This window comes from Chanodichthys erythropterus, chromosome 18, assembly GCF_024489055.1.
Source record: "Chanodichthys erythropterus isolate Z2021 chromosome 18, ASM2448905v1, whole genome shotgun sequence".
NCBI classification, from domain to species: domain Eukaryota; kingdom Metazoa; phylum Chordata; class Actinopteri; order Cypriniformes; family Xenocyprididae; genus Chanodichthys; species Chanodichthys erythropterus.
The window spans coordinates 37,990,592-38,013,299 of NC_090238.1; the positions used below are offsets into that span (position 1 = coordinate 37,990,592).

The 22,708-nt window shown below is 33.7% G+C and overlaps 1 protein-coding gene across 1 annotated transcript; it reads left to right on the forward strand.

Annotated features, from left to right (window-relative positions):
- Positions 1-1,801: 1,801 nt before the first annotated feature.
- Positions 1,802-22,708, forward strand: xgb (x globin). The gene is made up of 5 exons (XM_067367270.1): positions 1,802-2,077; positions 10,554-10,661; positions 16,420-16,540; positions 18,387-18,467; positions 22,579-22,708. Exons 1-5 carry the CDS (start codon positions 1,908-1,910, stop codon positions 22,702-22,704), a joined length of 606 nt encoding a protein of 201 aa, XP_067223371.1. The 5' UTR covers positions 1,802-1,907; the 3' UTR covers positions 22,705-22,708.

Below are 22,708 nucleotides of genomic sequence, written 5' to 3' on the forward strand. Positions count from 1 at the left end.
CGTGATCGAATTTCCCGCAGAAACCTACCAGTACCGATTTTATTTTAAAACATTATTACAAGCTTATCGTTGTGAATCAGGCTAAGGTGAGTAGATCGTTTTGAACACTGGCTGGATATGTAAATTGATTTTGGATAATTTTTTAACCAAATTACGGACTGTAGCTTTAACATTAACCAGTATATATAATTAAAGGATTAGTTCACGTTCAAATTAAAATTTCCTGATAATTTACTCACCTCCATGTCATCCAAGATGTTCATGTCTTTCTTTCTTCAGTCAAAAAGAAATTAAGGTTTCCAGGATTTTTCTCCTTATAGTGTATTACTGCCCTCCACAGGTCAAAGTTTGAACTAATTGTTATATACTTGCACTAGCATATTGTATATGACAATTTAGTTCAAATTTTGACCTGTGGAGGGCAGTAATACACTTAGCAGTGTCTACACTGCTGGAATTCTAATAGAGAAGAAGAAGAGAGCTAGTTCAACATGAGCATTTATGGTTAAAACGTATATAATTTAAAAAAAAATAGAAAATGATCGATGGTTTCTCTAGATAAGACTCTTATTCCTCGTCTGGTATTGCTGTAAACTATAATTTTGACCTTCAGTCATTTGGGCTCCATTGAAGTCCACAATATGGAGAATAATCCTGGAATGTTTTCATCACTGGCGTAGGAACCGGGGGGGACGGGGGGGACGTGTCCCCCTCAATATTGGAAAATGCTGCATGTGTCCCACCCAAAAATTAGCCTATACACCGCAGGAATAAAAACTGTACATTTTGAACTTTTATTTTGAATACGCGACGAAGAAGATATTCGGTTTTGTCAGTCAAACCCAGAGTGATTTCATTCATGTTTGAATAATCACCATTCGCCAATCACCAGCTTCATATTCTTCACTTTTCACCTATAGTCGGACTCGGAGCATCTGATTGGTAGAGAGAAGTCAACATTACACTACGAACATTCAAATACGTTATTGGTGCGCACCAGCTTTGAACGACTCGACTTTGTATGAGGTAAATTAGTCTCAGTCAAGCGGTTTAAATTAACAAGCTTTTTAAAACTGAATTATGGATACGAAGCATGACATTATAAACTTTTTAATAGAAAAGTAAAATGTTATTGATATAGATAATAATGATAGTTCTAGTTCCAAGTGCCTATATCCAAAGCCGTATGTGACTGTTGTGTTTTTGTATTTTTTTTGGGGTTACAAATCAAATATTTGCCTTGTAAAGTGCCCCTTTCCTTTCTGCCCGCAATTGCAGGGGGGCTTGTACACTTTTATGTTTCCCAACTTCAATATTTGTGTAATAATAAATAGATAAATTAAACAGATGAACAGATGATAAACAGATGATTTTGTTTATTTATTTTGCTGTTATTTCATATATGTCGTACCACGTGACGTCACCATACTGTATGTTACTATTATGGTGGCGAGATGGACGTTGATTCATAATGGCCAAAATGTCCCCCCCAATGTCAAAGTGGTTCCTACGCCCCTGGTTTTCATCAAAAACCTTCATTTCTTTTCGACTGAAGAAAGAAAGACATGAACATCTTGGATGAGTAAATTATCAGGAAATTTTAATTAGAAACTGGACTAATCCTTTAATATACTTCACAGAAAGTGTGACTAGATTTATTTGGCATTAAGCAATGAATTGAAAATATCTGAATGATTTTACTGTTTTGAGGATCTCATGTAATGATGATGATGATGATGATGATGATGAAGATGAGCTCCTCCCCTCCCGGTGAGCAGTTTCAGGTTCCGAGTCTCTGAAGGTCTGACTCCAGACAGTCATGGACACGGACAGCTAGAGACACACAGCTAACCCAACCAGCTGACTGAAAACTGACTGACAGCTGAGGAAGTGTCGCTCGTGTCAGGATGGGCTGCGCGATCTCAGGATCCGGACTGACACCGAGAACAGCAGAGATCAGAACCACTGAGCACGAGAGTCCGGCGCGTCTCACCCCGCGTCACATACACCTGATCAAGGAGTCCTGGAAAGTCATCCAGGAGGACATCGCCAAAGTGGGAATAATCATGTTTGTCAGGTGAGAACCTCACGTTTGTTTGTATATCGCTTTAAAAGCATCATAAATTGCAAATATCAACGTGAAAACAAATGCATGTTAAACATTAATAACAGAGAGTGATATGTTTAGACCTGTTGATGCCTCACATTAGCTTAATGACTAATATTTAACAACATATCGATATATTACGTCATGTCTCTCGGTCCAAACCGATGAAAAGTATGTGTATGGCAGACCGGGGCAAGTTGTCCCAATAGAAATCTGATGCATTTAATGTCTAGATTTTAGATTTCATAAAATATGGTGAATTCAGAGTGATTGGGACACTTTTTGCCATTGAGATGACTTGGAGAAAGTGTCCTAAATTCCCAATCAACCTGAAAATATAGGGTACAACGGGGCTAAAGGCACACCGTAAGAGAAAATGTGCTTTTCACTACTCTCAAAGTGTATGATTGCAGGGAAAATATACATGTTTGTATTGAACATTGATGGAGCAGTAGATTTTGTGTAAAAATAAATCATAAAAGTGGTTAATTTTGTATAAAATTTTATAAATGTATGAGGTTTTACCTAACACATGGGGTAAAAGGCATACAGTATTCATGCAAATACTTTAGCTAAAATAATATTTTTAATAATGTCTATGTAACTTAATACTTGTTCAAAAGGATCACTTTTGCAAAGTTTGTACGATTTTCTGTTTATTTTGATAAAATAATTCATTTGTGTTCAATAAATATACTTTCATTAAAATAGGGCTATATTACGGAAGAGGATTAGGGCCAAGCAATGATAAAAAATTAAAACCATCTCGAGATTAAAGTTGTTAAATTTTGAGAAAAAACTCGTTAAATTTTGAGAAAAAAGTTTAAATAAAATGTTGAGAAAAGTCATTAAACTTCGAGGAAAAAAGTCAAGATAAAATGTTGAGAATAAACTCATATTTTAACGAATTTATTCTCAACATTTTATCTCGACTTTTTTTCTCGAAATTTACCGAGTTTTTTCTAGAAATTTAACAAGTTTATTCTCAACATTTTATTTCGACTTTTTTTTTCAAAATTTTACGTATTTTTTCTCAATTTAACAAGTTTATTCTCAACATTTTATCTCGACTTTTTTTCTCGAAATTTAACGAATTTTTTCTTGAAATTTAACAAGTTTTTTCTTGAAATTTAACGAGTTTATTCTCAACATGTTATCTCGCCTTTTTTTCTCGAAATTTAACGAGTTTTCTCAATTTAACAAGTTTATTCTCAACATTTTATTTCAACTTTTTTTTCAAAATTTAACGAATTTTTTCTCAATTTAACAAGTTTATTCTCAACATTTTATTTTGACTTTTTTTTCAAAATTTAACGTATTTTTTCTCAATTTAACGAATTTATTCTCAACATTTTATCTCGACTTTTTTTCTCGAAATTTAACGAGTTTTTTCTCAATTTAACGAGTTTATTCTCAACATTTTATCTCGACTTTTTTTCTCAAAATTTAACAAGTTTTTTTCTTGAAATTTAACGAGTTTATTCTCAACATTTTATCTTGACTTTTTTTCTCGAAATTTAACAAATTTTCTCAATTTAACAAGTTTATTCTCAACATTTTATTTCGACTTTTTTTTCAAAATTTAACAAGTTTTTTCTCGAAATTTAACAAGTTTATTCTCAACATTTTATCTCGACTTTTTCAAAATTTAACGAATTTCTCAATTTAACGAGTTTATTCTCAACATTTTATCTCGACTTTTTTTCTCGAAATTTAACGAATTTTTTCTTGAAATTTAACGAGTTTATTCTTAATATTTTATCTCGACTTTTTTTCTCGAAATTTAACGAGTTTATTCTGAACATTTTATTTCGACTTTTTTTCTCGAAATTTAACGAGTTTTTCTTGAAATTTAACAACTTTAATCTCAAGATGGTTTTATGTTTTATTATTACTTGGCCCTAATCCTCTTCCGTATTATGTTTATATAATAAACAAAATTATTTTAAAAAGTAAAGATTCTGAAAGCATTGAGGGACATCCCATAATATTAATGTAGACTTACAGTAGTAACAATAAATTATATTTTATTATAAAATGATAATATAATAGTTTTTCTAAATATGATTGTTTCATTAAATATGGGTATTATCTCTAAGATGGATACCCAATTTGATATGATATTTGCCATCTGAATCTAACCACGTCATGTCGACAAATGGAAAAGTCAGTCAGCGATTCATTATCATGTTAATTATTGTGCCTTTTACCCCAAATACCATACTGAATATTGAGATACTGTTGCTTGAATTACCTTGAACAAAACTGAAAATCATTAAGAAGACCTTTGAAAATACAAACATAAATTTAATCGATTCTCATTTGCTACTTAAATCAACAACATTTTAAAAAACATCAAATATTAGATCAAACTATAAATTTGCACGTGCATTTTGAAAAGCGGATATTTAGGAAAGCGCTGCGGCAAGTTTTTGTGCCATCTAGTGGTTTAGAGGAAAATAAAATCAAAGGCGTCTTTAGCCCCGTTGTACACTATATATATAAATCATTGCATATTGCATCTGTAAATCACACAGCAAGTCAATCACAATGATAAATTAAATCCACAGACAGAAAATCAAGTTTTCAGGTACGTTACGTAATTAAAACACTTGTTTCACTTGTTAATTTTTCTACCACTTTTTGCCATCCAATCAATTCACTACGAATGAAATCAAGTCCCGCCTCTTTTTGCATATATGAAAGCGAAATGGCATTTCACATTGACCTTAATGTGGTCTAGCATTGTGCTTTATGTGTGAGTGTTTGCTCACTACAGATGAATATGAGTTTTTCCTCTTGTTTGTGTTTTTAATGCATCATGAAAAATTACGATGAGCGACTCAAAAGAAAAGTGCAAACAGAAAAGCTGAATCAGGTTAAAATAATGATTCTGAAGCAACTTTCACAGAGTCTCTAGAGAGCTGATGCTCCATTTATATCCATATTAGCATCAGGTGTGCTGAACACAGTTACTGTATGCCAGTCGGACGTGCTTTAATGATGCTAAATTATAGACTTTCCATATAATTGCATGTATGTACTCTATAGAAGAGCATTTTTAGAAAGAGTTTAATCTAATTAAATGCATTTCATACAGACAGTGACTTGATTACACTAAATGTCCAGGTGATTGCTGAGTTTGCATCTTTTATTGATTGTTGTATTAAATCTTTATTAATTTGCATCTAAGAAGTGCTAATTATTGTGTTCTCTGGATTCTGTTATTGTTGCCTAATGTATTGATTTCAAATCTGACATCTGTATTGTGACAGAAACATCTGCTGAGAGAACAAGCATCTCTTTTTTCAGTAAATTGATTTCTGGGGTTATTATGGACTGAAGTCATTATTTTCCCGGTATCAGTATTAATGGATAAACAAAAGCAGTGGTGTGTCCATCAAACACACACACTGCTGAAGTACATAAATCTATCCAGAGACATTAGGACACGTTCATTTGTCAGCAGAACGAACATTTGCGGCTCATAACAGATTGATTTGTGAAACTCATGAGGATGCTGCAGAAACAGCTGTTATTATGAAGATAAGACTGCAAATGAATCTCATTTAAACATTCAAAGAGTTTCGAATCACAAAAATGATGAAAGGACAGACCTGAGGAGTGTTTGAATGAGATTCATCAGATCCGTTCGCTTCACTAACATCACTTTTTTACATGTTTGAAGCCTGTTTTTTTAATCAGCTGGTGCTGGTGTGTGAATGTGTGAATGTTTAATAATTTCAAACTAAAAAGGGGCTATATGTAGATTCAGAAAACCTTGTTTTTAGCGACACCGGTGGCCGTTAAGTGAACTGCAGCAGTTGTGCTCGCAGCCTCACACTCGTGCACACGTAATGCACTGAACTGAACGTGATTCAAGGCCCAATATATCCACGACAAAGCTCTTTTTTTTCTTCATTTAGCAATAAAACGATGTTGGAAAAACATTTACAGCGATATACTGTTAACGAACATCCTGACGCCGTCCACGCGTAAGTCCACACATATAGTGGAGTTCAGTGGAGCCCTGTAAGTAAAATAGGGAAGGCGTGGGACATACGGCGTAAGTGGACTAAAAGTGGAGTGTGTTTGTGCATAGTTATTTTGTTTCAAATGCAATGACATTCAGACATTTTTATGTTTGACTTACAGTAAGTTTGAGGCCGCAGTAAATATCACAATAATATTCTGGGAATGCATCCAGCATGCTGTAGTTCATATTCCTGATAAAAGCTCATGAAATTCCTCATTAAGTGGGTCCTGTGACCGTGGAGAAGGACTCAGCATGAAGTTGTCGAAGGATTACAGTGTTTCTATATCAGGTTTCATGTCCTGCTGTGGCCAGAGAAACTCATTATAGTTCCACAGGAGAACGAGAAGGAGCTAGCACTGATTTCTGGACACTTAAATCACACTTAACCCTTGAATTATGGTCAGATTCTGGGTCAGGTCAAATTGACCCTGATTGGATTCAATATAATTCACCAAAAATCACAATCTGAAAAAAACAAAAACAGTAATGCAAAAAAAAGTAACATAACATTACAAAAAAATGAAATTGTATGATTTGTAAAACTGAATTTACCAAGCTTTTTTTTTACAAACTAAATTTATAAACTGCCACGGAAGAAAAAATAAAAAAAGGCAATTGAAATAAAATCTTTTTATCTCTTAATTCTAACTTTATAACTCACAATTTCATGTTTGTATCTCACAATTCTGAGAAAAAAGTCGCAATTGCAAGAAATAAAGTCTGAATTGTGAGATAAAAGTTGCAAATATATTTTTAATTTTTGTATTCCATGGTGGAAAAAAGCTTTTATTGTATTGTAACTGTTTTTTAACACATATAAAAAACATTTTAAACAGAAGAAGTGTGGAAAAGCACTTATTCTGTGTGCTTTCCTGCAGCTCAAACAGTAGAAACGCTGCGCTCGCAAGCCAAGATTATGGGTTCGATCCTGCACAGCATTTTTTCCATATAAAAGCATCTGTTAAATGCATAAATGTAAACGCCCTCGCATCTAACAAAAATATGTTCTGAGAATGTTTTGCTAACGTTTACATTAAGTAATAAAACATTATTTCTGAATATTCTGAGAATGATCAAAACATCCAGTTCTTTAAATGTTTTAAAAATGGTTTTCCTTGGTTATGTGAACATTAGAAAAAACGTTAAGGGGGCGTTTTCACTATTTTCTAATTTTGCAAGCATTATTGGAATGTTACATTTGAATCTTCTCTAAACATTCTAAATAAACTTGTAACATTTAAAAACAAAACATTAGACCAATGTCCCACTAAATGTTTCAGAAAAACATTCCATGAATGATGTATAAATAACAGTGTTGTGCTGATGTTTTGGGAACATTGTTAAATATCAGATACATTTGAATGAAACGTTCTATTAATGATTCGATCAAATTGACCCGCAACATGATATAAGAGTTCGATTGTTAAGGTCATTGTACTGTATGTGATCAAATATCTACACAAGTTGCAATAAAAGATGTACAAACATGAAAGACACTTGATCAGATGAAGGACATTCAGTGCTCAAACACTCTTTGGGTTTTTCCATCTCAAATGTCTGAATGAGATAAAATGCCTCTTTACTTTTGCAGTGCTTTTATGATGCATTATCATGCTGTTTTCGAATACAAAAGTGGTTTCACAAATGAATGTGTTGAGTTCGCAGCAAATGTTCTCGCTGCTGACAAACGAATGTGTCTTAATGTGCAGCTCATAAACTCCTCATGAACATCCGTTCAGATCCTCATCGCCTCAAACTCAAGCTGACCTGATGTTCTCCAGTCAGTTTATATGACGCATGCACTGAATTTTTTAAACTTGTAAATATAACACGGATGATTGGAGTTACTATTTCAGTCTTTCTACTTAACTTCATGTTTCATTCAGTGTAATTATTTGTGAAATTTACTAGTGATTTCTTCCAAAGTAAATCTACACCATTTTGTTTTTCAGTGTAGGCCACTCAGTTGTGTCCTTCTTAGTGTATGAAAAAAAGAGTTTCCTAGACAACCAGAACCTTCAGTGATTAGACTGTAACAGTCGGATGATTTGATCACACACCGGAACATCTGGAAAATCAGGAACATCCATCACTGAAATGAAGGAAAGCCAGACAGCGAGGCTAGACGTCTTAGCACATCATTTTAAACGGCCTAAAACTAACTTTTTGTAATGACACCAACATTTTAGATAGCAAATTCTCTATTCCACTTTCAATACCAACTAGCCTAACTAATATAAATGTAAAACATAATTGAAGTCAAGTACACTTGAACAAATAATCAAACTACAAGCAATAGCACAAATAAATACAGCAAAACTAAGATACAAAATGAAATGAACAGTGCTTTTCAGATTGGTCAGTAGTAGAAATTGAATTAAGTAATCAAATGTAAAATAAAATCAGAAAATTCTTCTCTGCATAAATATAAATGAATCTTTATTAAAGTAACAAAAGTTATTCAGTGATTTTTTTTTTTTTTTTTTTTTTTTTGATTAAGGAATATTAGGCTGCTGTCACTTTAAGAGCTGCACGGATCCAATAGACTGATACACGTGTTTTCTATCTCAACTGTTTAGACAAAACTGACTATGTTTAGTAGGATACTCTGTATTTTTTATATAATTTTGTGTGAATATGTCCATTCATACGCAATAAGACGAAATAGAGAACTCAATTCAGTATTCGGCTTTCTGTGTGCGTGCTTCGGATGTTTGCGCACAAAGCTTAAACTTTTGTGATGCAGCAGCCAAACAAAATCTTTCTGAAAGCTCATTTTTTGAGATATCAGTATATTTTCTGGAAAATATGCATTTCATTTTAAAATAGTATTTTTGTGCATTCTTAATAATAAATGTAAAATTCTATAACTTTTTTTTTTAAATTCACTTCTTTAACCCTTAAATGCATGACTGTTTCGCCAATCATTCTTACATATTCGGGTCTTTATCGACCCGGATCTATATCTAACACGGAAGGATCTCTACCTGTCGTGATAATATAAAACTCCTCTGATATTAGAGTAACAATTACAGAAGAATAAAATAAATCATATTTTATTACCTTTTGAAGCTTGAAAGGGCTCATTCTGAGCAGATGTTTTATGCCATCATCACTGTCCTCGTCAGAGCTCATTTCCCAGTAAATTCAGCAAATAATAGGCTAGTTTTATGTTTCAGGTCACGAATATAAGCCCATTCACGATCTCAAACGTATTCTCAAAACTATTTCATTTTCAACATCTTCAAAATCAATATTTCTATCACTAACAGCTTCACCAGATCAATCAAGTAACAGTTACAGTCATATTTCATTGCGTTCAGTACTTACTCTGCAGTAAATCACTGAGCCATTTCATGTTGTTATTATTATTTCGTTTTCTGTCTGAATGAGTCGTCACTTCAGCATTGTGTATCAGACACTGCCACCATGTGGAATAAAGGTGAATCGCACTTATTCCATCATTTAAGATTAAATTATTGTTGTGCAGAAAAATATACGTACACTCATACACACCTCGGGTCGTTAGCGACCCTATACAATTTTTACAAAAAATGAATACAAAAATAGGCATTCTTTTATAATTTTATGATTTTTTTATTGTTATATTCTTTATAATGAGGAATACCAAGAAGGTTGATGTCTAACTTTAAAAAATGAACAAGGAGGAGGGTAGTGAATGACGTCCCGGGTCACAAAAGACCTGAGGTATGCATTTAAGGGTTAAGTGTCGTCTTTAAAAAGAGACCAAACTTCAGTCTGTGATGGAACGCATTCAAGATTTATGATGGAAAGTTGGAAATGTAATTTTCAGGTCCATGCTCAAAAAGTGAATAAATGGATTATAAACTACTGCATAAATATAATTTAGTACCATAAAATCCCATACAAACTAAACAAAAATTATCAAACTAAAATATAATATTCATTTCACTGAAATAATAATAATTTTAAAAACTCTGTCATTTTTGACCGTTAAGCAAACAGCACCATCACAGTAATGCTTTAGAAGAACCAGTTTTGGTTCTTTCAGTGATCAGTTCCCAAAAGAACCGTTTTTTCTTAGTGTGAAGAACATTTGAATAATCTGAAGAAGCTTTTTCCACTATAAAGAACATTTTATGCAATGCAGTTTCCAGAGATGTTAAAGGTTCTTCATGGAACCATTGCTGCCTATAAAGAACCTGAGTGAAGGAAACAAAACAAATATATTCACTTCTGAAGAAACCGCTTTGAACTAGTTAAACCCAGCATTAAAATGCCCAAAACATACATTTAAACCAGTCGGCTGGTTTATAGACATGGTAAGATGGTAAGACTCTGAGACGAATGGAAGTAATTCAAAGAGCTTCCTCTCAGGAAACTACTTAAATATGAGTTTTGTCTGAATGTCTGTTGTCTTGGTAACAGATTGTTTGAAACCCATCCGGAGTGTAAAGACGTCTTCTTCCTCTTTCGGGACGTGGAGGATCTGGAGAGGTTACGGACCAGCAGGGAGCTCCGTGCCCACGGCCTGCGGTCAGTATTCACCTGCATCACACCATCCACACTTCATAGTGGTCAAAGGTTCATTCATAGTCATGTCCTGCATCTGCTTACACACACATCCTTTATCATCTTTGCTGTCCTCATATGATAACTAGGGCTGTCAGCAGAATAAAATAGCAGAGTCCTTCCCAAATATAGTGCATTACATTTACATTCATGCATTTTATCCAAAAAGAGGAACAAAAGCATCATTCATCAAAGAGCCAACAATAAGTGTAACATACAGTGCCAGGTTTATCAGACAACTAGATTAGGAAGTGAGCTAGAGGAGATGAGAAATACAGAGCAGAAAGGTTTTTTTAATAGTGATGGAGTGCTTGTGGAAGATCAATATCCTGATGTGCGAATGAAACGAAAGCTCTTTATATCACTGCCATGAACGTCTCATTATTTCTGCTCCCTAATGAACATGAGACATGCATCGCCCTTCTAATGCCTTTACACTTATATTTATAAGAGCCTGGATTGATTTCATCAACCTGTCAGAGAGAATTAGCAGCTGAAGACGCTCTTCAGCTCTTCCTCAAACCAAACACTATGACATATTTTTGGCACAAACTGCTTGTGATGTTCCACATTTGTAAGTTGCTTTGCATGAAAGTGTCCATGAACACATTTGAAATGAGACAGGATACTGCAGACGGAGAAAAGAAAGATCAACATATGAGATATGATAGTGCACTCTAAAAAATGCTGGGTTAAAAACAACCCAAGTTGGGTTGAAAATGAACAAACCCAGCGAATGGGTTATTTAACTCAGCGATTGAGTTGTTTTAACCCAGTGGTTGGGTTAAATGTTTGCCCAACTTGCTGGTCAGTTTTATTTAACTCAACTATTGTTTAAGAATGACTATATGTCTGGCTTAAAATGAACCCAAAATAGGTTGGAAATTAAAAATCAGACACATAATTACTAGCAACAATAATAATCAAAAGATGAACATTTATTAATAAGCAGTTTAATAAATGTTCATTTATTAAACATATTCCAACAGACTGACAAGCAATACAGTAATTGTTAAACAATAGATGAGTTAAATAAAACTGCCCAGCAGGTCGAGCAAACATTTAACCCAACTGATGGACTGAAACAACCCATTCACTGGGTTAAAACAACCCAACCGATGGGCTAAAAACAACCCAATCGCTGGGTTATAATCAACCCCCCAATTGCTTGGTTAACACAACCCCCCCAATCGCTGGGTTAAACCAACCCAATTGCTGGGTTAAAACAACACAATCACTGGGCTAAAAACAACCCAGTCACTGGGTTAAATCATCCCAATCGCTCGGTTAAAACAACACAATCGCTGGGCTAAAACCAACCATCGCTGGGTTAAATCAACCCCCCAATCGCTGAGTTAAAACAACCCAATCGCTGGGTTAAATCAACCCCCCAATCGCTGGGTTAAATCAACCCCCCAATCACTGGGTTAAAACAACCCAATCACTGGGCTAAAAACAACCCCCCAATCACTGGGTTAAAACAACCCAATCACAGGGTTAAATCAACCCCCCAATCACTGGGCTAAAAACAACCCAATCACTGGGTTAAAACAACCCAATCACTGGGCTAAAAACAACCCCCCAATCACTGGGCTAAAAACAACCCAATCACAGGGTTAAATCAACCCAGTCGCTGGGTTAAATCAACCAAATTGCTGGGTTAAAACAACCCATTCGCTGGTCTAAATAAACCCTTTCTCTGGGTTAAAACAACCCAACCGATGGGCTTAAACAACCCATTCGCTGGGTTTGTCCATTTGTCAACTTTTGTTTGTCAACCCAACTTGTTTTTTTTTAACCCAGCATTTTTAGAGTGTCTGTTTCATCTTTTTGAGATGTGGCAACAAGCTTTTGTTAGAGACAGCATATATTTAAGATGGGCAGAGGATCACCAATTCCCCCAATGCTGCGGCCAAAAATAGTGGAGCAATATCAGAAAGGAGTTTCTCAGAGAAAAATTGCAAAGAGTTTCAAGTTATCATCATCTACAGTGCATAATATCATCCAAAGATTCAGAGAATCTGGAACAATCTCTGTGTAAGGCTCAAGGCCGGAAAACCATACTGGATGCCCGTGATCTTCGGGCCCTTAGACGGCACTGCATCACATACAGGAATGCTACTGTAATGGAAATCACAACATGGGCTCAGGAATACTTCCAGAAAACATTGTCGTGAACACAATCCACCGTGCCATTCGCTGTCGCCGGCTAAAACTCTATAGGTCAAAAAAGAAGCCATATCTAAACATGATCCAGAAGCGCAGGCGTTTTCATAAAAATGTTTTTGCATGTTACTGTTAATAAATTAAATTCATCCGCATCTCAATCTCAATTCAAGCTCAGTGCTTTAGTCAAATTTCCAATAAATAAACACGTAATATTATTAATATCTGCACTTATTAATGCAATACAAAAGTAATGTGATTAAATTACTATTGTAAATATAAATTTTTATGATTTAAAAAAAACAGCACCACCTTGTGTAGTGGCGCCAGCGTCCCTGCTCTCAAATGTTTGTCTGGAGCCCCAAAATAAATAAATAGCTCTAGTAAGTGCTTTGGTTTGAGTGTCAGCTGTACTGCTAATTATCTCTGACAGGTTGATGAAATCAATCCAGGCTTTTATAAATATCATTCATTAGAAGTGTGAGGCATGTCTCGTGTTCATTAGGGAGCAGAAATAATGAGCCGTTACAGACCAGATCATGGCAGCGATATAAAGAGCTTTTGTTTCATTCGCACATCAGGATGTCGAATCTCACAGAGAGAGAGAAACAAAAGATCGAGAGCCAGTAGTGCTTTATTATAGTGAGAGACGTGACACTTTCAATTACCTTTGATTGACACACATCATGTGACCGAACACACGTGCGCTTATCTATAGCCTACATACTGTACGCTTGAGAATAAGGAAAGCACCTAGATGGTATCCCTAAGGCCCAAATGAAATCTTTAAGCAAGCAAAATACCAGATAAAGATACAAAATTACTTAAATTTAACTTAAAAAACACAGAAAAGATTGAGATTCTGTCGAAATGAATCTGGTTTTGCAATAAAGACACTTTTCAGTCTTACTTCAACATTTCACTCTTAATTCAATGTTTATTGCTGTTTCTTTGTAATAAATTGCAAAATTGAGCAATTTCTGTGTGCAAAACATCAGCAATATGATCATCATAATCTGATCTAAGTGTAGCTGTTTATAATTGTCAGTGGTGCATTAATATAATATGTGTCACGGGTGTGTGTTTATCTGCAGAATTCAGAGTGAGTCTATAATAAAAACCAGTGTTAAGAGGCACTACATGATGTTTGCTATTATTATCTGACAGCACTACACACCTACAGCGCTCACTGATTCACTGCGTTTGCTCCGGGTTTGAGTGTCGCTGCCGCTGAAATCCCCGGAACACCAATTACTGATTGAATCTCACGCTGCTTTAAAGGCCAAGTGGCTGTTGAGCGGCGCCGGCGGACATCAGCCGCTGTGACCCCGCGGGACGCGACGCGACTGTGACAGTCTGTGTTTGTAATGAGGCCGCGGGCCGCTCGCTCTTCACAGCATGAAAACACGACGCGCCCGGGGCCACAGCAGCGCTCAAATTAGGCCCGAACGGACATCGAGTGACTGCTTGATTGACAATCTGTGACTTTAGCATCACACACGTTTACCACTGCAGTCTGTTTAGGGAAACGCTTTAAACTGACTGGAATTTCTGCCAAATGGGAGAATGTTTTCACCACGTAGAGAAATAAATCATGCTTTGGTAAATCTTACTGATGACATAAGGTGAAATTATGACATGAAAAGTTGTAATTATTATGACAGTTGAAATTATGACATAAAAGTCATAGTTATGACATACTAAATCATAATTATGATATAAAAAGTAAATATATCATTAGAAATCATAAGAAATAAAAAAAAAAATTATGACAGAAGTCGAAAATTTTACAGAAGCGGATTAGGGCCAAGCAATAATAATAAAAAAAAAAACATCTCAAGATTAAAGAAAAAGAAAAAAAAAGAGAAAAAACTTGTTAAATTTCAATAAAAAAGTTGAGATAAAATATTGAGAATAAACTCGTTAAATTTCGAGAAAAAAGGCGAGATAAAATGTTGAGAATAAAGTCATTAAATTACGAGAAAAAAGTCGTTAAATTTCAAGAAAAAAGTTGAGAGAAAATGTTGAGAATAAACTCGTTAAATTATGAGAGAACTGTCATTACGACTTTTTTTCTTGTAATTTAACGAGTTTATTCTCAACATTTTATCTCGACTTTTTTCTCGAAATTTAATGACATTTTTCTCATAATTTAATGATTTTGTTCTCGTAATTTAACAACTTTTTTCTCGTAATTTAATGACTTCATTCTCAACATTTTATCTCGACTTTTTTCTCGAAATTTAATATGTTTTTTCTCGTAATTTAACGAGTTTATTCTCAACATTTTATCTCAACCTTTTTCTCGTAATTTAACAAGTTTTTTTTCTCGAAATTTAACAACTTTAATCTCGAGATGGTTATATTCTTTTATTATTGCTTGGCCCTAATCCTCTTCTGTAAAATTTTGATGTAAAAATTGACAAAAAAGTAAAAATTGACACTTCGGTCATAATTTTTTTTTTTTTCTTATGACTTCTAATGATATATTTACTTTTTATATCACAATTATGATAAAAGTAAAATTTTGACATTAAAAAAAACAATTATGGCATAAAAAAGTAAAAATTATGGCAGTGTGTCATAATTATGACAAAAGTAAAAATTGACAAAAATTAAAGACTATAACATGTTATAATTATGACATTAAACATCATTATTATGACAGTTAAAAGGACAATTCATAATTATGACAAAAAGTCAAAATTATGAGTAAAGATTACGACATACTGAGTCATTATTATGATAAAAGTAAAAATATGACATTAAAAAACTAAATTATGACAAAAGTCAAAATTATCGCATAAAAAGTCAATTATGACATACTGTGTCATAATTGACAAAAAAAATAAAAAGACAAAAATTGTAAAATATAACGTTATAAATATGACATTAAACATCATTATTATTATGACATACAAAGTTGAAATGACAAGTCATAATTATGACAAAAGTAAAAATTACTTTAAGTATGGCATAAAAAGTCAAAATTATGAGATACTAAGTCATAATTTGACAAAATTGACATACTGAGTCATAATTATGAAGTAAATGTAAAAATCATAACGTTAAAAAAAAATCATAATTATGACATAAGTCGAAATTATGACATACTAAGAATTACAACAATCATCAGCTCATTAATTCTTCCTTCTGGACAAACACTTGCTTTGCTCCTTTTGTAGACTTTGCATAAAAGTATATTTCATATAATTCTTTGGTCAAATTCATCTGATCATAAACCGTCAGTCAAACAAACAAAAAAGTTTTGTAAATAATCTTCACATAAATTCACAGTGATGTCAAGCTCCAAAAATGACAAATAAATAAAATAAATAGCACTGCAAATACTCAATCAAATGTTTCATATAATCAAAATTTCAAAAAAGTTATTTTGACTTTTCTTTTAATAATTATGACTTATGTCTATGACTGTCATCATTATGACTTATGTCATTTTTATGATGTACAAAAGCATGATTTTGGTCAGAAATGGGCTTCCGCTCCTGAAGGAACGCTTCAGTAAGTCTGATGAAGGCTGTGTTTCCTCCGGCAGAGTGATGTCGTTCATCGAGAAGAGCGTGGCCAGACTCGATCAGCTGGAGCGGCTGGAGACTCTGGCGCTGGAGCTGGGCAAGAGCCACTACCGCTACAACGCGCCGCCCAAGTATTATGGGGTAAACATCACGTCAAACACGTTATTGTGTGTGTGGATTGTTCAGCGTGTTCATCCTGACGCATTTCTCTCTACTGGACAGGAAATACATTGCAATTCTGTATCAAAACATCACACGGATCTGCTTCTCTGTGCAGTCACATGTGGGCTAAAATTCTTCTGAGCATGGATCATCTGTGGAATTAAAAAAAGTTGAATAGTTCACAGTCCATTTTGGTGTTTACTATTATTTTATTTTTTTTCAGATGCATATTTTACGTAACTAAATTTCGAGAAAAAAGTACAAGTAGTTTTGTTCACAGAAGATCCAAGAATTTTAATGACATTTTTCTCATAATTTAATGATTTTGTTCTCGTAATTTAACGACTTTTTCTCGTAATTTAATGACTTTATTCTCAACATTTTATCTCGACCTTTTTCTCGAAATTTAATGACATTTTTCTCATAATTTAATGATTTTGTTCTCGTAATTTAACAGCTTTTTTCTCGTAATTTAATGACTTTATTCTCAACATTTTATCTCGACTTTTTTCTTGAAATTTAACACGTTTTTTCTCGTAATTTAACGAGTTTATTCTCAACATTTTATCACAACCTTTTTCTCGTAATTTAACAAGTTTTTTTTTCTCGAAATTTAACAACTTTAATCTCGAGATGGTTATATTTTTTTATTATTGCTTGGCCCTAATCCTCTTCTGTAAAATTTTGATGTAAAAATTGACAAAAAAAGTCAAAATTGACACTTCGGTCATAATTTTTTTTTTTTTTCTTATGACTTCTAATGATATATTTACTTTTTATATCACAATTATGATAAAAGTAAAATTATGACAAAAGTAAAAATTGACAAAAATTAAAGACTATTTTACGTGATGCATATTTTACGTAACTAAAATTCTTGGATCTTCTGTGAACAAAACTACTTGTAAATCATCCTAGATTTTGATTTTTCTTCTTTCTTTTTTGTATACAACAAGTCTTTTGTAGTATTTATTTATTAGTAAATTTCGGAGCATTCTGTAAATTTGTGAAACTTATTTACAAAATCTTTTTGGTCCATGATCAGATGAATTTTCCAAAGAATTATATGAAATATAGATTTGATGTAAAGTGCACAAAAGGAGCAAAGCAAATGTTTGTTCATAAAGAAGATGTGCAGATGATTGTTGTAATTCTATCTGTTGCCACTAGAGGCGCAGAAACAGACATACACATTTGCTCAGTGGAATGAAATGATTCATGAATATAAATTCATTAAATATTTGGTATTTTGCAGTTCTGTCCTGTTATTTTAGTATCATTGATAAATGATTATAGATTGTTAATATTCTGAATTAGATTTTATTTATTTATTTCTGTTTTCACTTTAATTTTAGTTAAAAAAAAATGTTTTTGTGACTTATTTTTAATTTGTCTTTACTTTTTTATATACAGTTTTTATTAGTTTAGTGTGCGTTTGTTTAACTCTTTCTCTGCCTTTGACGAAATTTTCCAGCTTTCTGTGTTGTGAAAGAAGCAATAAAAGCATTACTGATGCATATTGTAGTCTTTGGCAAAAACTTGATTTTCCCAGCTTTTTGTTTAAAATGTTGGGGTGTGTTTTCATGAAACTTACCCATAATATATATATATATATATATATATAATTTAAAAATATAAAAATATCTGTTCTTTCTTTAAATATATTGCATGTTTAGATATTCATTAACATTTTGTGAAAATTATCAAAAATACTGGCACTAGCTGGCAGGGAAAGAGTTAAAATATTTGATTTGATTTCAGTTGATGTTTATTTCAGTTCACGTAACGCAAATGTTTTGAGTCAGCAGTAATAACTGTGTTTCAGTATGTGGGAGCGGAGTTCATCTGTGCTGTTCAGCCCATACTGAAGGACAAATGGACGGCAGAACTGGAGCAGGCGTGGAAGGTAACGAAAGATTTGACTTCATTCACCCCCTTCAAACCTGAAGATATTCACAGCATTTTCATCCTAAAGTCCTGAGGTTTTTCTCAGCTGGTCTGGGATGTAGTTGGTTTTTGTCAGCTCCTTTAGAGAAACTGATGATGTCTGGACACTTTCTCACATTTGTTGTTGTTGGTTCTCTCATTGTTTTGTCTTTTGCATCACTTGTAAGTGACATGAATGACTGATCTTACCAAAAATTCATAGGTTTGAAATATTTTCTTGAGAACAAAATGACATGTTGTACTCACACTTATCTAATACAACAAATTCAGAACTTTACGCTGGTAAATATATTTTCCCATCTCTTAACATTTTCTTAACTCTTTCCCTGCCATTGACATTGCAATTTTCCAAGTTTTCCATGTATCTTCTGAAAGAGTACAGAATCTCTGGATCAAAACAGGCAAAAAAGGAGCAGAAACAAAACAACATAATGAACAAATGAAAAAAAAAAAGACAAAAAAGATTTTCTTTGCTTTTTGTTCAGATATTCATACAACAAAATATACTGGTCATGACATTTTTGAGAAAATTATCAAATACGCTGGTGGAGAAAGAGTTAAAGGTGCCCTAGAATGGAAAATTTAATTTACCTCGGCATAGTTAAATAACAAGAGTTCAGTACATGGAAATGACATACAGTGAGTCTCAAACTCCATTGTTTCTTCCTTCTTATATAAATCTCATTTGTTTAAAAGACCTCCGAAGAACAGGCGAATCTCAAGATAACACCGACTGTTACGTAACTATCGGGATCATTAATATGTACGCCCCCAATATTTGCATATTCCAGCCCATGTTCAAGGCATTAGACAAGGGCAGCCAGTATTAACGTCTGGATCTGTGCACAGCTGAATCATCAGACTAGGTAAGCAAGCAAGAACAACAGCGAAAAATGGCAGATGGAGCAATAATAACTGACATGATCCATGATATTTTTAGTGATATTTGTAAATGTTTTGTTAGCATGTTGCTAATGTACTGTTAAATGTGGTTAAAGTTACCATCGTTTCTTACTGTATTCACGGAGACGAGGCACCGCTATTTTCATTTTTAAACACTTGCAGTCTGTATAATTCATAAACACAACTTCATTCTTTATAAATCTCTCCAACAGTGTGTAATGTTAGCTTTAGCCACAGAGCACTATCAAACTCATTCAGAATCAAATGTAAACATCCAAATAAATACTATACTTACATAATCCGACGCATGCATGAAAAACACTTTGTAAAGATCCATTTTGAGGGTTATATTAGCTGTGTGAACTTTTTTATGCTGTTTAAGGCAAGCGCGAGCTCCATGGGCGGAGAGCGCGAGCAATTAAAGGGGCCGCAGCCTGAATCTGCGCATTTCTAATTATGCCCCAAAATAGGCAGTTAAAAACATGAATTAAAAAAAATCTATGGGGTATTTTGAGCTGAAACTTCACAGACACATTCAGGGGACACCTTAGACTTATATTACATCTTGTAAAAAAAACATTCGATGGCACCTTTAAAAATAGCAAGAGCTTTGTGATCATTTTCTGAAAGTAGTTAATGACATGTATTTTATGTAATTAGTGTTTTGTTGTAATGCCTAAAATTAGTAACAACCCAATGAATCCATTAAACATTTGACCATTTTAAGGCAGGTTATCCTAACTTTATCTAACAGTGATTTATTAACCCTATCCCTACCAATGTTTTTGGACAATTTCATCAAACTTTCACGGCCCTCGGAATATTTTGTTGTATGAATATCTGAACATGCAATATCTCAAAAAATAAAGGAAAAGAACAGAACCTCTGCTTTTAAACATTATCTTTTTTATCAACACTTAAATGTGGGTACGGTTCATAAAAAAATTTGAACAAAAAGATTGCAAAAGTTTTTCAAAGACTCGGTTTCAGTCCATCCGCTCTTCATGGGTTCAACATTTCAGGCAGTTTTGATTAATATGCTGTTGAATGTTTTTGCCAGCGTTCTCTGATAAAATTCACATTCCCGGGAGTAAATATCACGTTATTTGAGGTCGCTTCAACCTAGGCAATAGTATTAAACAGGGTTCCCACTCTTTTTCAGCGTACATTTTCAATTTTACAACAATGGGAATAAAAGACTAGGATTACACCCTAAAGTAATATATTGCTCTCTAAGTCTTTAAAAGGTTTATTGCCATGATTTAACTATAAAATCAGTTTAATCATACATTATGACTATGTAAGTTTGTTTGTTAAAAAAAAGGTAATTGCGACTTACTTTTACTTTTTATCTCGCTATTTTTTTTCTCTCGCAATTGTGAGTTTACATAATTGTGATTTGATATTTGCAATTGCAAGATATAAATTGACTTTTTCTCTCAATTGCAAGTTTATATCTCACAATTCTAAGAAAAGTAGTTTCAGTAGCAAGATATAAGCTGTCAAATGCCAGAAAAAAAGTAATAATTGCGAGAAAAAAGGTCAGAATAGAGTGACGTAAACTCGCAATTGTATGAATTTTTTAGAATTGTGATATAAAAGTTGCAATTAGGCTATTTTTTTGATTTATTATTCAGTGCCGGAAACAAGATTCCATAGTTTAATGCTACTTAACTACTGATGCACACTTCTATTTTTTGGCAGTAAGTTTTGGAAGATCATTATCTTTTGCAAGGTGGACTTTTCAGGATACGAGATGGATTAAAAACAGCTAGATTCCGGAAGATGAATTCTTCAAACAGTGGTAGAAGAGGATGTGGTTCTGGTCCTTCAAGAGTCACTCTCAAGCTGTCTGTCTATAAAGCCTGTGACAAATCTGTATTCTTGTATTTTACTACAATTCAGCTTGTGATTATTAAATGAGGGGCATTTTTTAGGATTCTTTAAGTCTCTGAGATCCTGACACCTCGCACTCCTGGAGACTCCAGGGAGGTTGAAGTTCTGGGAAATGGTGGCGCTGAAGACTAAAGGGTTTCTGATGGTTTCACACTTAACGTGTCTTTTCTTCTCCACCTGTTTTTGTCTAACCCTGCTGACACAATGAGCATTTTGCTGTCCAATGGTCATGCCTTAAAAGCAATTTCTAGTATTGCATCTTTCTCGTGGGAATTTAATCATTTTTGACTTTTCAGTCTGAGATAAATCTTTTTGGCTCATTTTATCTGTAAAAGAAAATCCTTCATAAACTTCACAACTAAATACAAAATTAATAGTAGTTATTAAGATTGATTGGTAAAATGTGTTTGGGAAAAATATGATCAGAAAAATCAACTTGCATAATAAAGCAAAAAATTAATAACATACTATAACAATATAATAACTGCAAGTGGCAACACAAGACAAAAAAATACTCACATTTCAAAACTTTCTGACACTAATGGTGATTGTTTTAGGTCAGTGAAAAACTCTGTTCTCAGCTAAAGAAAAACCTCAGAACTCAAAAAAAATTCTAGGACATTTTACATTTTCTCTAATTTTACTCTTTTCCATGTGTTTTCCAGGGTGAGTGGGAACCCTGATTAAAGTACTTCGCAAAACTGATAGTGGGGAAAGAGTTTAAATCAATAGCCACAAATAAAGCGGGTGTTGAAAACCTTCAGTGCTTACAGTAGTGCTGTGAAAAATGAACTTTCTAGGTTCAAAACAAGATCAAATAAACTCATTTTGTCATTCTAACTACAACAAATAATGATCAGTCTTTTTTTTTTTTCCATGTCAAACTTAGTTATGGTATATTGTGAAGGACAACTGTGTTTAGCATAGAATATTCCTTCAGTTATGAAATACCACACACAATAGTTAAAACAAGTCATTTCAGAATTTAAAGCTAATATTTACACCCATTTCACACACAAAGCTAGTCCTAGACTAAAATGCATGATTTAAACTGAAAGCAACTTGTACTGACAAATGTCAGAGACATTGTTTTGTCTCAAGATGCACAGCAGAAATGTTTTATAAAATCTACTTAAATACCCTAATTAAACTAAAGCCTAATCCTAGCCGTTTGAGAAACTTGATTTTCTTGCCGCACGTGTATCCTGTACCCCGTTTACAGTGGGATACAGGTGTTATAGCTGAATTGAGTCATGTGTTTCCCGCTCCAGACTCTGTTCCAGTACGTCACCGGGATCATGAAGGAAGGTTATCTGGAAGAAGAGCGAACCAAACGCAACCTCATGCTGACGACGTCCACCAAAGAAAGACCGGACAAGAGAAACACCATGATTTAAACGG